This window comes from Podarcis raffonei, chromosome 5 (genome assembly GCF_027172205.1).
Source record: "Podarcis raffonei isolate rPodRaf1 chromosome 5, rPodRaf1.pri, whole genome shotgun sequence".
Lineage (NCBI taxonomy): Eukaryota > Metazoa > Chordata > Lepidosauria > Squamata > Lacertidae > Podarcis > Podarcis raffonei.
The window spans coordinates 26,030,843-26,048,770 of record NC_070606.1 but is presented as its reverse complement, the minus strand read 5'-3'; the positions used below and the strand labels follow the sequence as shown (position 1 = coordinate 26,048,770).

The 17,928-nt window shown below is 42.1% G+C and overlaps 1 protein-coding gene across 4 annotated transcripts in view; it reads right to left on the bottom strand.

The window, feature by feature from the left end:
• The window catches only part of GRID1 (glutamate ionotropic receptor delta type subunit 1), a 709,085-nt gene that overhangs the window by 151,110 nt on the left and 540,047 nt on the right, over positions 1-17,928 (bottom strand). For all 4 annotated transcript variants that reach the window (XM_053388290.1, XM_053388291.1, XM_053388292.1 and 1 more), the window contains exon 5: positions 5,978-6,031. In XM_053388290.1, the coding sequence (XP_053244265.1) occupies positions 5,978-6,031 (54 nt within the window). The remainder of the gene's footprint in view (positions 1-5,977; positions 6,032-17,928) is intronic.

Below are 17,928 nucleotides of genomic sequence, written 5' to 3'. Positions count from 1 at the left end.
ATTTTGACTGCCTAGGGGCCTCCACAGGGTCTAATCTGTCTGGTTTTTTTATTATTCTTTGCAAAGATCTGTAAAACTGCACAACGTCTATGCTAACTTGCAGGGCCAAGCTCAGGGTAGCTTCCAAGCCTTGGGACCAAGGAAGCTTGTGAAGCTGATGAGCCGATCTGCAAACACCCAAATTGAGACGCAAAGCTCAGGAAGCTAAAGGACTGTGAAACACACCTGTGGGAGCCAGAAAGCCCTGGCAAAGGTTTGTAGTGCCACCTGGTGTCTTGCTGACCCAGTGACCAGCATGTCTGTGCCTTACAATGTATTGGGATTGTATTGACCTTAAAAGGAGTTGTGTTTCCTCTGGGCAGTGATGACCCTATATGGTGTGGGTGGGTTTAAGCCTTGGCCAGATGAGGCAACATGAGACACTGGCAAGCAGCCATGCGGCTGGAGAGAACAAAGGGTAATAAAGTGACGGACTGGAGAGGAGAAGATGTCTGAAAGAGCTGCTCCTCAGTCCAAGGAAAAATACTAGCTCTCTGCGTCTTTATTTTATACTAATTTACGCCACTTGGAACAGCGGGACTGCTACAAGTGGTGCCCCGTGTGAGGCTGAATAAAAGATACGACTGAGGTTTTTAAAAGAGAGCTAAGAAGTAAGATTAAAGCAAACAGTCTGAGGCCAGACTAGATTTTTGATCCAAGCAGTGGATATCATCGACTTACCTCGCCTGGCAAAGGTTTCAAGCGCTATTCATCTACGGATCCAAGGTTAGTCGATCCCTTAAATATTGATTTTAGAAAAATGGGCAGCTCTTTGACTACTCCCCAACAGAAATTTTTAAAAGACTTAAAATTTCTCCTCTCCTGCAACAAATTGGAAGTTCCTGAGGGAGATTTGATACAGCTCATTCTGGCAATTGATGAACATTGCCCCTGGTTTCCTGCAGAAGGAACTTTGGAATTAAAACATTGGGATAATATTGGAACACATTTTCATGGACATCCCAGCATTGGTGTTCGGAATTTAAATGCATGGTGCAAAGTTCGATATGCTATGGGTTCTTTATCACCAAAAAATATCTCCATGGCTGCATTGCCAACACAAGCTTCAGCTTCCTTAATTCAGTCTGCTATCCTGCCATGTGTTCCAGCCCTTGCTTTGCCTGCAGCCCCAGATCCCAAACCTCCAGACTGCAGTTCCTCACCAGAGGACCCAATCCTGCAAAAATACCGTGGTCTGGCTGGAAATGACTCTGCTTTTTCAGCAGCAGCAAAAGCAGCTACCCCTTTGCAACGTGCAGTACTTGCCTGTAACTTAACTCAGGATACTATGGCATTCCCTGTTATTGTGCCACCTGCTGGTGCTCCAGCAGGAATTCAAGCCCAGCTTTTGGTTCCAGATGACTTCAAGCTTTTGGCACGTACAGTTTTACCCCCATCAGCTCACGAATGGGAAATTGCCTGTGGTGCTTATGCTCCTGCTTTACTGCAACAAGCCAGAGGGAATAATCCTAATCTTACCCTCGCAGAGGTCATAGATGCTATGATGGGGCGTGAGCCTTTTGCTCAGGCTTCAGTACAAGCCACACTGCTGCAGATCTTATTGAGGGATACAGCTCTTGCTGCTAAACAAGCAATGAGAAAAATCAGGCTGATTACAGCAGTGAGTAGCCAAATTGAAAAGCCTGTAGCCGTCAATACAACATTTCCAGCGTGGCAAACCAAGATCACTGATACTTCAGTGTGGGTAGAACAGTGGCCTCCACCAAAAGGAAAAACCGCAGCAATGGCACCATCTCGTTTCTGAACAGTTTATTTCTGAACAATTGACTTTTGACATTGAATCATTTTCATCCCACTGGATCCAGCAGACAGGAACAGTTTGCTTTTACATTGCCAGTATATAACAATTTGCAATCCACCCAGTGATATCAGTGGATTGTTCTGCCACAACAGCATGCGGAACTCCCCTACACTTTGTCAGCATTTTGTGAATGAAGCATTGAAACCTTTCCGCATGCGCCACCTAGAGGTGCTGAACACAAGCTGCATCTGGCAGTATTTGCTACACCATTGTTGCCAACAGGAAATTTATATGCTCAGATGGACAAGAAGAAGACTATCTGCATTATAGAATGGTTACATTTACCTCATACCCCTTTGAAGAACATTTATTCAGCAAATGAATCCACATCAGACAATTGTTATCAAAGGACGTTCACGTGCTATAACTTTGAGCAGTTTTGATGTTGCATCAATTTATTTGCCATTTTCACAGACTGAACAGCAGCATTTATTGATCACAAATGCTGCCGTGCAAATTGTTTTGGCTGATTTTATAGGTCATCATTTTAATCCTCCAAAGGATGACCGTTTGACATTTCTGACACAGGTCACCTATGTTTTGACAAACCCTTTGTCTCTCACACCTCTCCCCTCTGCACTAACCCTTTTCACGGATGGAACGAAAAATAGGGGGGGGGGGTGACATGGGAAGAGGGAGGAAAATGGAAAAGGTTATTTACCTCTCCACAGTCTTCTGCCCAGCGAGCAGAGCTAGCGGCTGTGATTCTTGCCTTTCAATCCTTTCCTACTCAATCTTTCAATCTTATTGTGGATACTCAGTATGTATATCGCTTTTTGCTATTTTACCAATATCTTATATAACTCCTTCTTTGGATTCTGACTTGTTTTCCTTGTTTCTTGCCCTGTAGGCCTTACTTCAGCACAGAGAGTTCCTTATTATGTTGCACATCTTCGCTCCCACACATCGCACCCAGGGTATTTAGCAGAGGGAAATTCAAGAGCAGATTCAGCTCTGAATAACATTTCTGCCTTTTCTCTCCTTTCTGATCCTATACTAGGTCATAACACCTTTCATCTCCCTGCAAAAGCATTGGCTAAGCAGTTTTCTATTCCTTTGGCCCAAGCTAGGGATATAGTTTCCCAATGTGCTTCTTGTTCTAAATCTCAGCTGGCCATTCCTTTTGATGCTGTCAATCCTAGGGGCACGTCTGCATTGGCGTGTTGGCAGATGGAAGTCACACACACACCTGTGTTGGCTCCATTCTCCAAGGTTCACCTCACGGTGGACACCCACTCTGGATTCATATGGGCTACGCCCATGAGGGGGGAAACAGCTCGGCATGTCACTCAGCACACTATCCGCTGTTTCTAAGTCGTGGGTAAACCTACGCGTATCAAAACTGATAATGGTCCAGCATATATTTCTAAAACATTTTCGGAAATTTGTATGTTGTGGAATGTGAAATTAACTCATGATATACACTTTAACTCCATAGGGCAAGCGATAGTGGAAAGGGCGCACCTGACGTTCAAAACACTATTGCTAAAACAGCTTGGCGGCCGAACAGCACTCATCCCTTCAGCTGTTCACCAAGTTCTTTTTGTGTTTAACCATCTTTATATCCAAATACTAGGACCCATACTCCTGCGGAATTGCATTTTAGGAAGGAGGAGGCACTCCCCCACCCCTTGGTGGTGTACAGACGCTTGCCTGATCCCGCATGGCATGGACCTGTTCCGCTGATCACGTGGGGACGAGGGTACGTGGCAGTGGATGTCGAGGACAAGCCTTTATGGGTTCTAGCTCGATGCGTGCAGCCATGGCAAGTCCCTTCAACTGCGGAAGTGCTTCCTAACCATTTGCCTTGCCATCTTTTGCTGCACCATTATACAAGGAAGAGAAGCAGATGACACGGTCCAGTTGAAACCACCATATTTCACCTTATTGGCTGGCAAGCAGTTGTTGCCTGAATCCTACACTGGCTGGCAGTATTCACAGCTCAGCCACTCTCGAACTATAAGAACAGTGTTGTTGAATAAGACTTTTAAGGGTGAAAATTATCATAAGATATGGAGGAATAATATTTTTGTACAAGATATGATTAAGTTTACTAGTTTATTGCATGCTTCTAAATGTTGGGTATGTATGCCTGCCCCCAGTTATTTTCAAATTAAAGAGGGAAAGAATCATGGGGCATATATCCAAACTGTCAATATACATTGAAATTCATGTTTAATAGCTCTTGTTCTCTTACAGGAACATACAGTGACCAATCTCAGTGCTATAGAAACGATACCAGTGCATGGCTAATAAACTAGAAAGGAAGCCTACCATGCAGCATGGAATCAGAATTCTTACATTCTTAGCTTCCGGATGGAAGTTGGCTTCGACATTTATTGATTATAGTGATTATTATAGTAGTTATTTGCATTATTTTGTGTTGCTATATACAATGTATTCATTCTTTAATTTCTGTATGTACTGCATGGTTCTCCAGTCCACGGCCCGCTTCCGGTGTCAAAAGAGTCGCTTCTCGCGCTCGACAAAGCCATTGGTACTGATATATATGATTATGCTTAAAATATAAAGAAAGAGGGCATGTGGGAGCCAGAAAGCCCTGGCAAAGGTTTGTAGTGCCACCTGGTGTCTTGCTGACCCAGTGACCAGCATGTCTGTGCCTTACAATGTATTGGGATTGTATTGACCTTAAAAGGAGTTGTGTTTCCTCTGGGCAGTGATGACCCTATATGGTGTGGGTGGGTTTAAGCCTTGGCCAGATGAGGCAACATGAGACACTGGCAAGCAGCCATGCGGCTGGAGAGAACAAAGGGTAATAAAGTGACGGACTGGAGAGGAGAAGATGTCTGAAAGAGCTGCTCCTCAGTCCAAGGAAAAATACTAGCTCTCTGCGTCTTTATTTTATACTAATTTACGCCACTTGGAACAGCGGGACTGCTACACACACCCATCCAACAAATCGGATCCTCTTCAAGGAGGTTACACGTTGCGCTTGGGCTTCCAGGCATCTCCCATCTCCTGGTGTGGGCTGCTGCTCCACTCTGGTTGGTCGTTTCATGGCCACTTGGTCCTAAAGCCAATGGCTTGGCTTGGGGGGTGGCCGCAACACATTATTTAATCCCTGTGCGATGTTTGCTGGACCTCTTTGCCTTCGTGCAGCGGATTACCCGCCCACCCACCCCCCTTTATCTGGTGTGCTGGCCTTGCTATGGACGTTGTTGGTTGCCTGTTTTGCAATGGGGGCCTGGCAGGAATTTTTCCAACTGGCAGATTAGCAGAGCCATTTGCTTTTCGCATACTGCGTAGCAATCATCACAACTTTGTAAGGTTTGGCGGTTAGGCATTGGATCAGCAATGTGTGGGGAGGGGAGGTGCGTCCAACACCTGCCCCTCCAAGCTCAAGGGTATTCCGTTAAAGGAATCAGGGGTTGGCCTGGGTCTTGTCTGAAACCCCGCGGTAGGGGCTAGGGCCATACCAGGACCCCACGGGGGCACCAGGGGGAGCTTGAGTCGGTTCTCATTGGCGGGGTTCCCTCTGGTGGTGTTTCATCCTTTTATCAGATTCTCTGCGATGTGGGTGGGAGTCTGATATAGTTTGGATGATCCCAGTGCCTAAGACAATACCACTCACATTCTGTATTCAATAAAGTTGTGGCCTAAATTTTGCCCAATAACTTATACTAAAATCCTGTGTCACTGTGTCTTCATTTTTGGGGGATGGTCGGGAGTCTCGAAGCACAAACCTAAACCCTAGCACAAGCCCCATTCCCTGCTTCAAAGCCCTGCAAAACAGAGATGACAGAGGGCAAGGGATTTTTTTGGGGGGGAGGTAAGCCCCACCCCACATAACTGATCACAAGACGCAGCGATGCCTATCAACTTTGGGGGGCAGCCCCCTCAAATATTTTGTTGTGGAGGCCGAAGGGACCTCAGCCCTTAGGAGTTGGCTGCTATGACAAAGAAACTGATATGTAAACCACTGAAAGTGATGGGTCTATCACAACACCTTCAACTTTCTGCAACCCCCCTTCCCCACAATTATTGTCTATCGTTAAATACAAAAAAGGAAGACAAGTGGGCAGATGAGAGTGAAATGGATGGGAGAAAGAGAAACAATAGGCAAAGGAGCCTTTTTACGCAGCCTCATTCTCTTACCTCATTAACATAGACCCAGTGACTATCCTTTGAAGCCAGGTTGGTTTCCACTGCCTAGAGAAAGGAAAGAAAAGAAAGAAATAAACAACTGAAAATAAAATAAAGGAGTTGGAAAACATTCCCCAGTTAATGTATGCCTTGTGCTACAAAGAGCTTACAATAGGTATTTTCTGGCACTTTTTGCTCTCATACAATAGTTATATAATTGGCAGTCATCTAAAGAGCTACATACTTCATTGTGAATTAGATGGCTTCCTTCAGTTGGGCAGCTCACAAGGACACAGCACTGCAGCATCAAAGATCATTTATTCAGTATAGAAAAATCCAGAAGGATCTGGTTTAATTCTCTATGGTGTATATAAATCCTGTGACAGTGTTCCTTAGGGCTTCCTTTATTCATCTAACTAGGACACTGACCAAGTACGGGATCAATGCAATGAATAGGCCTTTTCTGGCTTCAGAAAGAAGGCTGAAACTGTACATGATGTGTCAGGCTAAATTGATGGATGCAAAACAGCAATGTGATGCAGAGGGGGAAAGGGCTTCAGAAAGAAGCTGACTTGTTAGTATTTCATATATCCACCGGTGGAGTACTAGTAAGTGATTTCACACAGTGTGTTGTGCAAATTGCACCCATTTCCCCAGGACATGTCCCAATTTCCCTGAAGGAAAGCTCACCCAAATATACCCCAGTGCCCTGCCCCCACATCCCAATGTGATCAACCAAATATTGGTTGAGCAAATTCTCCTGCCCAATTATTACTAATGACAGGCCATCGGTAAAGCACACTGAAGTGAGAAGCATTGCTTTACTAATGAAATATCAGCACCGTAAGCAAGTCCATGTTTACCCATCAACGAGATTTCCTGGAAGTGGAAAGTAAGTTAAGAGGAGCAATATGGGTTGCAGACAAAGAATGCTCCCTCTCCAATATTGTGATGATCCTGCCCTGTTCTTGCTTCGTCTGCATTATCTTGCTTTTCTCTTATTCTCTTTTGTGACATCCACCTTCCCTTTCATATTCTTCCTTTCTGAAGAATATGAAAGGGTGGGGAGGCAGTCATTTAAATCTGAGGTTTTGAGGAAAAAAATATTTGGAAACCCTCTTGCCTGTCAGTGTGGAGCCTTTTTGCTACCAGTGTTGCGGTGGTGAAAGATCTGCTACCAGCAACAGTAGAAGCCAGCAAAAGGGTGCACAAAATTGGATAAAGGTTTCAAATATCGTCTGATCTCCCAGCTGGTAACCTATCAGCTAATGGTGGCACAAGACATAGCCAGAGAACTTTTCATTCCCTGCAGATTTTACTATTCTGTAACTTTGCATGTGTCTGGGCAGCACTATCTTTTCAAAAGAAAAGCACACCACATGAACATGTCATTTTTTTTTACCTAAGGGTGTCTAAGTATGTCAGAACAACAGTGGCTATTGTTGCAGAAGCAAAGCTTAGTTATTCATCCTGTGCTATTCTGTATAATATATGGTTCGAGAGATTTAAAAATGGATTTTTCCTCATGGAAATGTTTTAGAGTATGTACAAAATGACTCAGTCATTCCTATGGTGTGTGTGTGTGTGTGTGTGTGTGTGTGTGTGTGTGTGTCCATTTCTCATAAAATTCCCCGAGGCTCTAGACTTCATTCAGGACTAATGGCCTGCAGCATTTCCTCCCAAAAAAGAAACACAGCTTTTAAGACAGATAGTGCATTAGAAAGTGGAGACTTTCCAGCTTTCATTTATTTCACCTTAAAAATACCCAAACAAATCACTTCTGCAAATTTAGTACAAAAAGAAACACATTGAAACAGATGCATTTCCCTTTGGTTGCACCTCAAACAGATTTTAGGAAACAGGTTGATTTTTTTCTTTTAAAGGATCCCCATTAATCACAGTCCATTAATATAATTCCTCATAATGAGAGGTAATGGATTGAATTCAGAGAAGACCAAACAGAATGTCTTGGAAGGAACCTATTGGAAGGGGGTTCTGCTCTGTCCTGGAAAGTCACTCCTAAGAGCCGGTCGGGGGCTCTTTGGAAAAGGAGGCTGATAGAGGAGGTGTAATCACCAAAAGGTGAGCAGAGACACCATGCACAAGTGAACTAAAAAAGTTAGCACATGATATTGCATGGGTAGCCAAGTTTGTTGATGACCTCAAATTATTTAGGGTGGCAAAACCAAACAGCTTGAAAAAAGATCTCTCCAAACTGGAAGAATGGTCATCAAAATAGTAAATCTGGTTCAGGATGAGCAAGTGTGAAGTTCCAAACAAACAAACAAACAAACAATCCATCTTCATATATACATTGATGGGATCTGAGCTGGAAGTGACTGACCAGTAATGGATCCTGGGGTTGTGGCAGAGAGCTCAATGAAAATGTCAACCCAACATTCTGCTGCTATACAAAAGGTGAATGTTAGAGGTCATTAGAAAAGGGTTTAACAATAAAACATCCAAGATCCTAATGACTTTATACAAATGTGTGATGTGACCACACTCTGAATGCAGTGTACAACTGCCCTGGGCTCCTTTGGAAGGACAGGATAGAAATTTAATTATAAATAAACGCAGGTCTGGTTGCCACATCTCCAAATGGTTATTGTGGAGCTAGAAAAGGTTAGAAGAGGGTGACCAAAATGATCATTGACCTGGAAAAAGTCCTCTGTGGGGATAGGCTACAACACTTAGTGTTTTTCACTTCAGAAAAAGGGAAGTACAAGAGGCCATGGTAAGAGTGTTTAAGTATGCATAGTTCAGTGGTACCTCTGGTTAAGTACTTAATTTGTTCTGGAACTCCGTACTTAACCTGAAACTGTTCTTAACCTGACGCACCACTTTAGCTAATGGGGCCTCCTGCTGCTGTCACGCTGCCGGAGCACGATTTCTGTTCTCAACCTGAAGCAAAGTTCTTAACCTGAAGCACTATTTCTGGGTTAGTGGAGTATGTAACCTGAAGTGTATGTAACCTGAGGTACCACTATATGTGGAAAAAGGACACAGAGTTGTTTTTCTTCCACCCGCACAGTACTAGAACCTAGGCTCATCCAATGGAGCTGAAGGGTAGGAGTTTCAGGAGAGACAAAACTACTTCTACAACACAGCATATAAACATGGAATTTGCATAGTGATAGCTGCTAACCTTGGTGGTTTTAAAAGGGGATTAGATAAATTCACGGAAGTTAAGGCTATCAATGGCTGCTGTTCATAATGACTAAATATTACCTCAAAATAAAAACAAAATGCTGAACTTGGTGGGTTGTTAGTCTGCTCTTGTAGAGCTATTTTTATGTCACCGTCAGAGACAAAAATAAAAAATAAAATCAGGGCTTTCCCCCCCAGCTGGAACTCAGCTCCAGCACCTCTCAGGTGGGCGCCGTTGTTATTATAAGAGAACTGAAGAGGTGTTCATTCTGAGTTCCAGCACCTATTTTTCTAGAAAAATAGCACTGTGTTTACTATTGTTATTGTTGCTACCACCAAATGTCACAGAAGGCAGAATTCTAAGACAAAATTCTAGAATTCTGTTCAAGCAACATCTCTGAGGACCCTTGAAAGAAGCAAAGCAGGTTTTGATAAACCAAAAATCTTTCTCATGGGAGTTCTATGTATCCCACAGAAGACACTGGTATATGTCGTTATTCAGGTTATGTTGTGGTCACCAGCTGCCTCTCGCCAACACTGGATATATATATATATAGTGGTGGAAGTCCAGGGCTGATGAAGAGATTATCTATGCAGTAGGCCTAGGCTGCAGTTGCCACAGAAAATGTTGAGTATTTGGAGGTCCGCACTCAAGTGGAAAAGCTGAGGCATTTCAAAGGAATCCGAAAAGTGTTTCAGTGACAACAGACTCTCAGGAGGCTTGCACACAGTTTCCAGGCAGATAAATGAACATATAACACTACAGATAAAATGGTATTTCACAACTAAATTAAAACTTCATGTTCTCAAAATCTATAAACCACATAACTAGTTAAGAAGACACAATAAAATGTACGCAACTGCATTAGAAAACTACGCTCCCTTTGAAAGCAGTTTGGGCACATCCACATTTAGTGTCTCCATCTAAATGATCAGGATCTTCTGCCATGAAAATGAGATTTACTCTCATGATGGGTTGCCATGATTTATCATACATTCTACTCTGCTCTTATTAGTATATCTGGGACAACCAAAATTTATGCTGAAGGGAGGAATAGATACTTGTCAGCTAGGCTGATCTGCCGACTGGATTGATGTGATTTACACCCCACCCTTCATCTCTTTTGTGATCCCAGGGTGGTTTTCAAAAAAGATAAAAGAAAAACACATCAACAATTAAAATACAGCCAATTACAATTATTTTTTTTTTTAATTGAGCAGCAGTCGATAGTAAATATCAACTCAATGCCAGCAGGATACACACAAGCAACACTCCAAAATAAAAACCAGAGGTCTTGAAACATTTACTTTTCTGCAGTTACTAACAGTTCATTCCTAATACTTACTGCACTAACACATTTGTCCTTACAGTGGGATAGGCTGGCCATAAGATTTGAAAGTATGCATCAGAGACCACACAAATTTCACTAGAGCGAAATTGAAAAATTATATTTATACCTGGTTGGGCTCTGCGAGTGGTACCAAGTCGGGGGTATGTGGTTTTTTGTTTTTGGCAGGGATTGGAGAGAGCACAGAGCCTTAGCACTAAAACAATTTATTCTCCTAAACTTAAATAGCGTTGAAAGGTTTGCATCTAGCATGAAAGCAAAACAAAAATCAACCAGCCAGCAAGTCTTCCTGCCTTTAATGCAGCTGGCATTCCACATTTACACACATTCCATTTCATCTCTGTCTTTACGGAATAGTAAATAAAGGCAAATTCCTGTACATGGATATATTCCAAGAGCTTTCAGTGAGATTTCATTTTTACAAAGCTCAATATGTCGTAGATTATTTATATGCATGTTAACTATTGAACAACTACATGCTACACAGTCGTCGATACAAGTTAATTGCAGAGCTGTCGGGAAGGAACATTTATTTAAAGTCACTTGCTTAACATTCTCTTAGGGGCTTAGCCTGCCAGGGGACTTTATGTTTGGGATCTTAGCAACATGCCTCATGGCTTTAAAGACATACTGATAACGGAGTATTATGAGGGCCAATTGCTGGCTGCTTATTTGCATGTGTATTGCTCTATTAAAGCAGAGGGGGTTGCAGGTAGCTTTTTAAGGGCTTTTTAAAACACTCAGTACAAAGAGCATCCCTCAGTATTTTCCAAACTTTATATTTTCTGCAGAGATGTATCTGCCAAGGAGTCGTTGCAGGCCTGCCAGCAGTGGCAACGTATGGTAGAGCACATGTAGGCAACCTGCAACCCCCACTTAATGCAGCTTCCAGTGCCTCTTGAAACTGCCCAATTCTTCCATCTCTTCATAGAATCCTGGAGTTGGAAGGGACCACAAGAGCCATCTAGGCTGGATCTTGGCTGGATGTTGGGATCTAGGCTGGATGTTGGGATGCAGCCAAGGAATTGGGGGCAATTGGCAGGCCCCCACCAGGCCCCAGCCCACCGGCCGGTGTGCCGGGCGATCTCCGGTCCTTGGATCAGCATGAAACTGCGACCCTAGCTTCAGAAACCTTCAGAAGCTGGGCATGCACACTCAGCTGTGCAAAAGAAGTGGCAGGGAGAGGCTGTGCTGAGCATATTTACAAGCAGTTTATTCAGGGTACATCAGGACAAAAGGAAAAACATGTCTTCTCCCCTTCATGTCCAAAGCAAGAAGCATAAGCAAAAGCTACACACAAAAGGAAGTTCCCAGCAAGCTGTGCTGGAGTGTAAACAGATACGTGACACACAACAGTCTCATGCCTGTCCTTTAAGGTGGAACGGAATATTCTAACACTACACACGCGTTGCAAACTCATACAGGGAAATCCGTTAGCGAAAGACGGGACACCACAGTGCCATGTGGTGTCACATTGTTATATTGCATGTACAATGCAAATACAACACTTTTTCTTTACCAATCTATCTGAGTCCCAAGTCAAGCCCACTGCAATGCAGGAATCTTTTGCGCAATGTGGGGCTCAAATCTGTAACTCTGAGATTGAGTCTCGTGCTCTATCAACTGAGCTATCAGAGCGCTCCTTTATCCAGTTTGTTTCCTAGCTTTCAACATGGATGAGTTATATAAATGAAAGCCTTCTAGAAATAGCCGTTTTGAAAATAATCCCATTTTCAGAGTAGCTGGAGTCCTGTCAGTTCTAATGATAAATCACCACTCCGCTTTGGCAGTAAAAGAATAATCAGTATCTGCTTACTGTATTGTATCATCTGACTTTATTGATAAAGAATAATTTTTAATCCATTTGTAATAGCTACATGAAGGGACTTTTAGTTTTCACAGTCTAAGCAAAATATATTAAGATTGCTTGTTGCAGCAGATTATACATTTAAAAAGATTTCCTGTAGGTGGTGCACACCTAGTGGTGCACATCCTCATGTTCATCTGCATTTTATTTCTAAAATGAAAGTTAGAAAGGAATGTGTCAATTTTACCTGACACATAGCTGCAACAATAAGCACCTGCTTATCCCCAGTGCGAGCCAATGCAATGAAGTAAATTGATTTTGGATTTGGATGCAGAGTGAGCTTAAGCAAGTCACTATCAATCTGCCTGACCTATCTCTCAGCCAGGCAATTCTTTGCCCCACCCACATCCCACACTGCTTATCCTGCCCTGTGACTCTTTAAGACTATAGAGGGAGGAGAGGATGGCATTTCATCACCTCCTGGAATCAGTAGTACTTAAATGTGCTTAGTTTGGGATGGGTTGTGACCTTAGCATAAACACGGTGGCAAAACACTTTGGTGCATTCCATCAAGCCTTTGCCACTACGGTTCCAATACTGGGAAACAGAAGAGAGATGCTGCAGATCATTCCTTTAAGAAACTGTGCATTTTAGCATTCACGGGTCTCTCGGTTGTGCTGTTGCAATCAAATCAATATGCTCATTCTTTTGTCAGCTAATGCAGAGCTTTACAATGGAAAGGAGCAGAAAGAAACTATTAATCAAACTTAACGATGGCTCTACTGTGGTGCCCTTTTGAAATTATCCTCGCTGTGGCTGTAGGAGAGCTGCTTCTCTGTATGTGGCTCCCACACGGGTTCTTTCAGTGGAAACACCCCATGCAATTGAGCCTCACCCATAATCCTTGTGTTATGAAGCAATTATGGAAGCCACTGTATGATAACAACAAATACTTCATTGTACTTTGGTATAAGTATACACCATCTTAGTTCATCTTCCTCATTCTCTCACACTCCTCTGCTGTTGACCACCACTCCCACACACTTCTAATATATTTTATTTTGGTTCCTTCCAGATCATCTCTTAAAGCAGTCTTACTCTCACCACCCATGAGGGCTAGCATTTAAATGTTCTTCCAAACATACATGAGCTGCTCACAGAAGAACTGGCTCATATATAGCTGGGAGAATATCTAAAGAGCCTTTCACAATTTTAGTCTGCCAATATTTGACTACAACTCCCATCACCCCTGAAAACCAGCCATGCTGGCTCAAAATAATTGGAGTTTTAGTCCCAAAGCAGCTGGGGACCCAAACTGGACAAAGGCTAACCTAAAGTGTACTATATATTGTGTCAGTTTTAGCATCACATACATAAAAAGTATATATTCCCACCATCTTTTGACCAACCCCTCTACTTTGTCTCTAGCAACCTGTTCTACTAAATGTTTCCATCTTGGGGATATTAGGTTTGGTGTGTGAAGGAAGCTACCCGGGGGGGGGGGGATATTCTGGGATAAATGAACATCTAATATATAAACAGGCCTCTAGGCCTTCCCCCAAGCTTCAAGCAGTAAATAGGCAGACAAACACCACAAGCCTTATTGTGTCTGTTGAGAAGGACATCCAAGTGTGTTCTTCTAAGAACATTCAGAATTGCAGTTTTAAGAGCCGTTTCGGGCAATTATGTATATCACCTGACTTCTCACAACTGGATATCTGAAATGATTCCATTGCAAAACAGTGTGTGGCTAAGATCACATGAGGTGATGAAAACAGTATCTATGGTGCTTCAACTACATTTGAATATATCCCCCTGATGGTTATCACGTGATGAATGTGTGAACTGATCCAGAGTTTATATTGCACAGTAGCAATGTGACGAAGATGTTTTGAGGAATATTTAAATGTGTGAAAGGAAAACGGTCAGACATTTTACAAGTTTGCCTCCTGGACAGATGTGGCGCCATCAATGTGTTCTTTCTTTGAGCAATTTGCATTGAACACCCAACTCCAAACGGTGATTTGCATTCATGTTAAATTTGTCTCACAGTAAAATTGCACAGTACTCCAGTCCTATTAATCCAGTTAAAAAGCAATTAAAGCATACTATGTTTATCTCTTTCTTTCTGCAGAATGCACGTAAGCTGTATAACACATAAAGGTTAAAGACAAATTCAAACACATTCTCTAAATATAAATTGCAGCTGAGAAAACTCTATATGTACTTTCACATGCACCCACTCTCTTTGCAAAGTCATCTAGAAAAAAAAGATCTAAAACTACAGACAAGTCATATATATTTTATGTAAGTGGTTAACCCCTAAGAGATAAATGCCACACAAACAGGTAGGCCACCGAATAACAAGGCACATTGCAGAAATACTCCTGCAGCTCCACAGGCCTGAGGGGCACCGCTGGATTTCAAAAAGTACATTTAAGCCATTCCAAATTGCAGTAGCACTCCTGGAGCTAATATCGAGTTGACATTTCTATTAGAAACTCAGACATTCTGGGTTTAATATCTCAGCCATTCCAAATTGCATCGTCCCAGAACTTGGCAGGAAGGTTGTCAGCCTCAATGCTGTTTCTTGATCCCAAACTAAACTGTTTTTAAAAGATTAAGGTGTTTAAAAAAATTAAGGCAACAAGGGCTAAAGTGACAATCTTTTACCATTCAGATAAGGACTTTACAACTCAGCCCTTGTTTTTTCATTAGAGGCTAGGGAAAAGAAAAGCCTTTTTTGGTTCAGCTAGTTTTCCAGGTGTTTAGTGCCAATTCTTGAAATCAGAAACCAAAAATTAATAAGGTTGCCACAAAGTACTTCTGGGGAAACAATAAATTTATATCGTGCTTACATATTGGGTTATCTGACCAGTTCCTCAACCCCCAACGGCACCTCAGAACAGTCTGGCCCACAGAAGATTAGATTCTTCAGTGATAAATTTCAAATTAAACCTCCAATCCTGAATTATTGCTGCACAACATTATGAATATGCCCATCCATATCGCTGCTCCATAATGGTAAACATTTAGGAATTTAGGATATTAACGAAAAATTAATCAATTTGTGTCATGCAACTCAAACTGGGTCTACTAGACCGATTTTTTCAGAGCAATGTGGACGAAAGTCACTTCCGAGGCCTCTCTAGATTAGGGGCCCTTAAACTTAAGCTTAATTAGTTTCATAGTAGATCGGCCCCTGCATACACCTCCTTAGTGTAACAAGAGACATCCTATTCCTGCCATTACCACTGCTGAACCAAACAGTCCTGTGTCCTTTTGGTCTGCAGGATCACAGTTGGACACACGGAACTGATCAAATAGCCACTACACAAAATCTTCCACAGGAGAGAGGTGAAAGTTCACCACCACCATACCTTCCCATGGGTTTGCTTTTTAGGTCAGTTACTAGCTCTTTAATTTGTCTGAGCCTGAACTTGACACTACATACCGTATTTAATTATGGTTGTGTTTTCAAATGGAAACTAAGTATACCTGAGTTATGCTGCAATCCTAACTCTACGTACCTGGGAGTCAGCCCCATTGAATTCAACAAGGCTTCATTTTGAGTAGACATGGATAGGATTGCACTTCAAGACTGGTTTTTCACATAGCTGTACTGTATATTCCTAGCAGTAGACTTGGTTGTTTACCAATTCATATGCAAGAGGAACTAATATGATCTAAATGGAAATGAAAAGGCAGCATACAAGCGTTCAAGTTCACCACAACTCTTCTTCACTGTTGATCTTAAGAAAGGTTGTGTGTGTGTGTGTGTGTGTGTGTGTGTGTGTGTGTGAGAGAGAGAGAGAGAGAGAGAGAGAGAGAGAGAGAGAGAGAAAGTTGCTGTGCATGATGAAAAGGCAAATTGACAGCTTGTAAGAGATTGAAGATGAAATGGAAGAGGTGATCTGTAGATTTAATTAGGTTAGACTGTGCCCACTGCAAAAAAAAATCTAAGGCTGTAGAATGGCATCATGGGCTAAAAGAGTCAAGGCAACCCTAGCGCTATAATTATAAAAATAAGAGTAATTCAGATCTGTCCAATCCCCACTCCTATGGGGGAAACCATGTGCCCTACAAGTGGGCAATAGTTTGATAAACTTTATATCTGGTGCATCACCCAAAGTTCAACTCTAGATTTGCTAAAAATAAGGGATGTCACATTTTTTCTGCACTCTTGCCCTCTGCCTTACAGGCAATCTGTGTGTTCCAATTAGTTCCAGAGGCAGATCCAAAAAATGAAAGCTTTTATATTTCCAAGGGGGAGTAGGTGTTTCTCCTTCACTGAAACATGCTTTGCCGTAACCTGAGAATTTCTTTGTGCTGGGCACAGTAATCTCTCAGCCTAACCTACTTTACAGGATTGCTATGAGAATAAAAGTGAGAACCCGATACAAGATGTTTTGAGTTCCTTGAAGGAGGGATGTGATACAAATTTATTTATTTATTGTGGGAAACAATGAATGCAGACAAGCCACCCCCTGAACGTGCAAAGTGTTAGGTCTCAAACTCTGCCATTATATGCACACCATTGTGCTGGATTCCCCCCCCCCTCATTACACTATTTTCATTTTGCTCACTTAAAACTAAAACCTTCAATAAGACTCAGCTGCAGGTTATGTATGGTTACAAAAAGATAGGTTGTAGACATCCAGACTGAATTACGGTACATCCTACCGCAACTGACAATGACCGATCCATTTCAGTGGTCCAGAATACTTTTTAAAATTATAAAACACATCTCTGAATTTCCCATCTAGCTAGCAAGCCAGAATGTTTCCCCAACATTTTCTTCATTTAAGTCTCCCTTTATTATTTCAGCGCTCCAACCTCAGGCCAAAAAGCCAAATGGCCAGTACAGCAAATAGAGTATGCTGTATTTGAAAAGCGGCAATAATGCAATGCAATTCTCTTCACTTTACACTTCACATCTTGGGAAGAAGAAAAAAAAGAGACAGGAAGGAAAATATTAGCCTCACACAGAGCCCACTACGTGGATCTGAGAGAGAATTTTGCCTTATGTTTTGGTTCCCCTGTAATAGCTAACTAGGGTAAATGCACTATTATGAACAGTTACACTAACGAGTAAATTGAAATATTACACTTTTTGCACTATTATGAACAGTTACACTAACAAGTAAATTGAAATATTACACTTTTTGCATATATCGTGTCAACTAATTTCCATCTTGGCTCCTGTGAGTTTGGCTGCATTTGATGACTACTTAAATTAGGGGCTCATATGGAAAATGATGTAACTCACTCAATATGCACATATGGCCTGATTTTCCACTCTCTTGTATTATGCACTGTAATTTGGGCGTATGCTGAGCAGCATCAAAACGAGGCTTTTGACAGTGCAACCCTGCTTGCGCATCTATTCAGAAGTAAGTCCCACTGAATTAAATGGGGCTTACTCTTGGGAAAATGGGCACAGGATTACAGCATGAATCAAGCATTTGATGCCTAGTTGTGCAAGAAGGCATTCATGTGAACAAAACCAAACCCGAATTACAAATATTTCTACTGAGATGATGATTATAGCGCTTACAATTTTCAAATTCTAGTTCTGGTTTTGGCCATGTATTTAGCTTTTTGGCACTGATGACATGGAAATTACTTCTGCTCATTGACAGCGGTGCCATGAATAT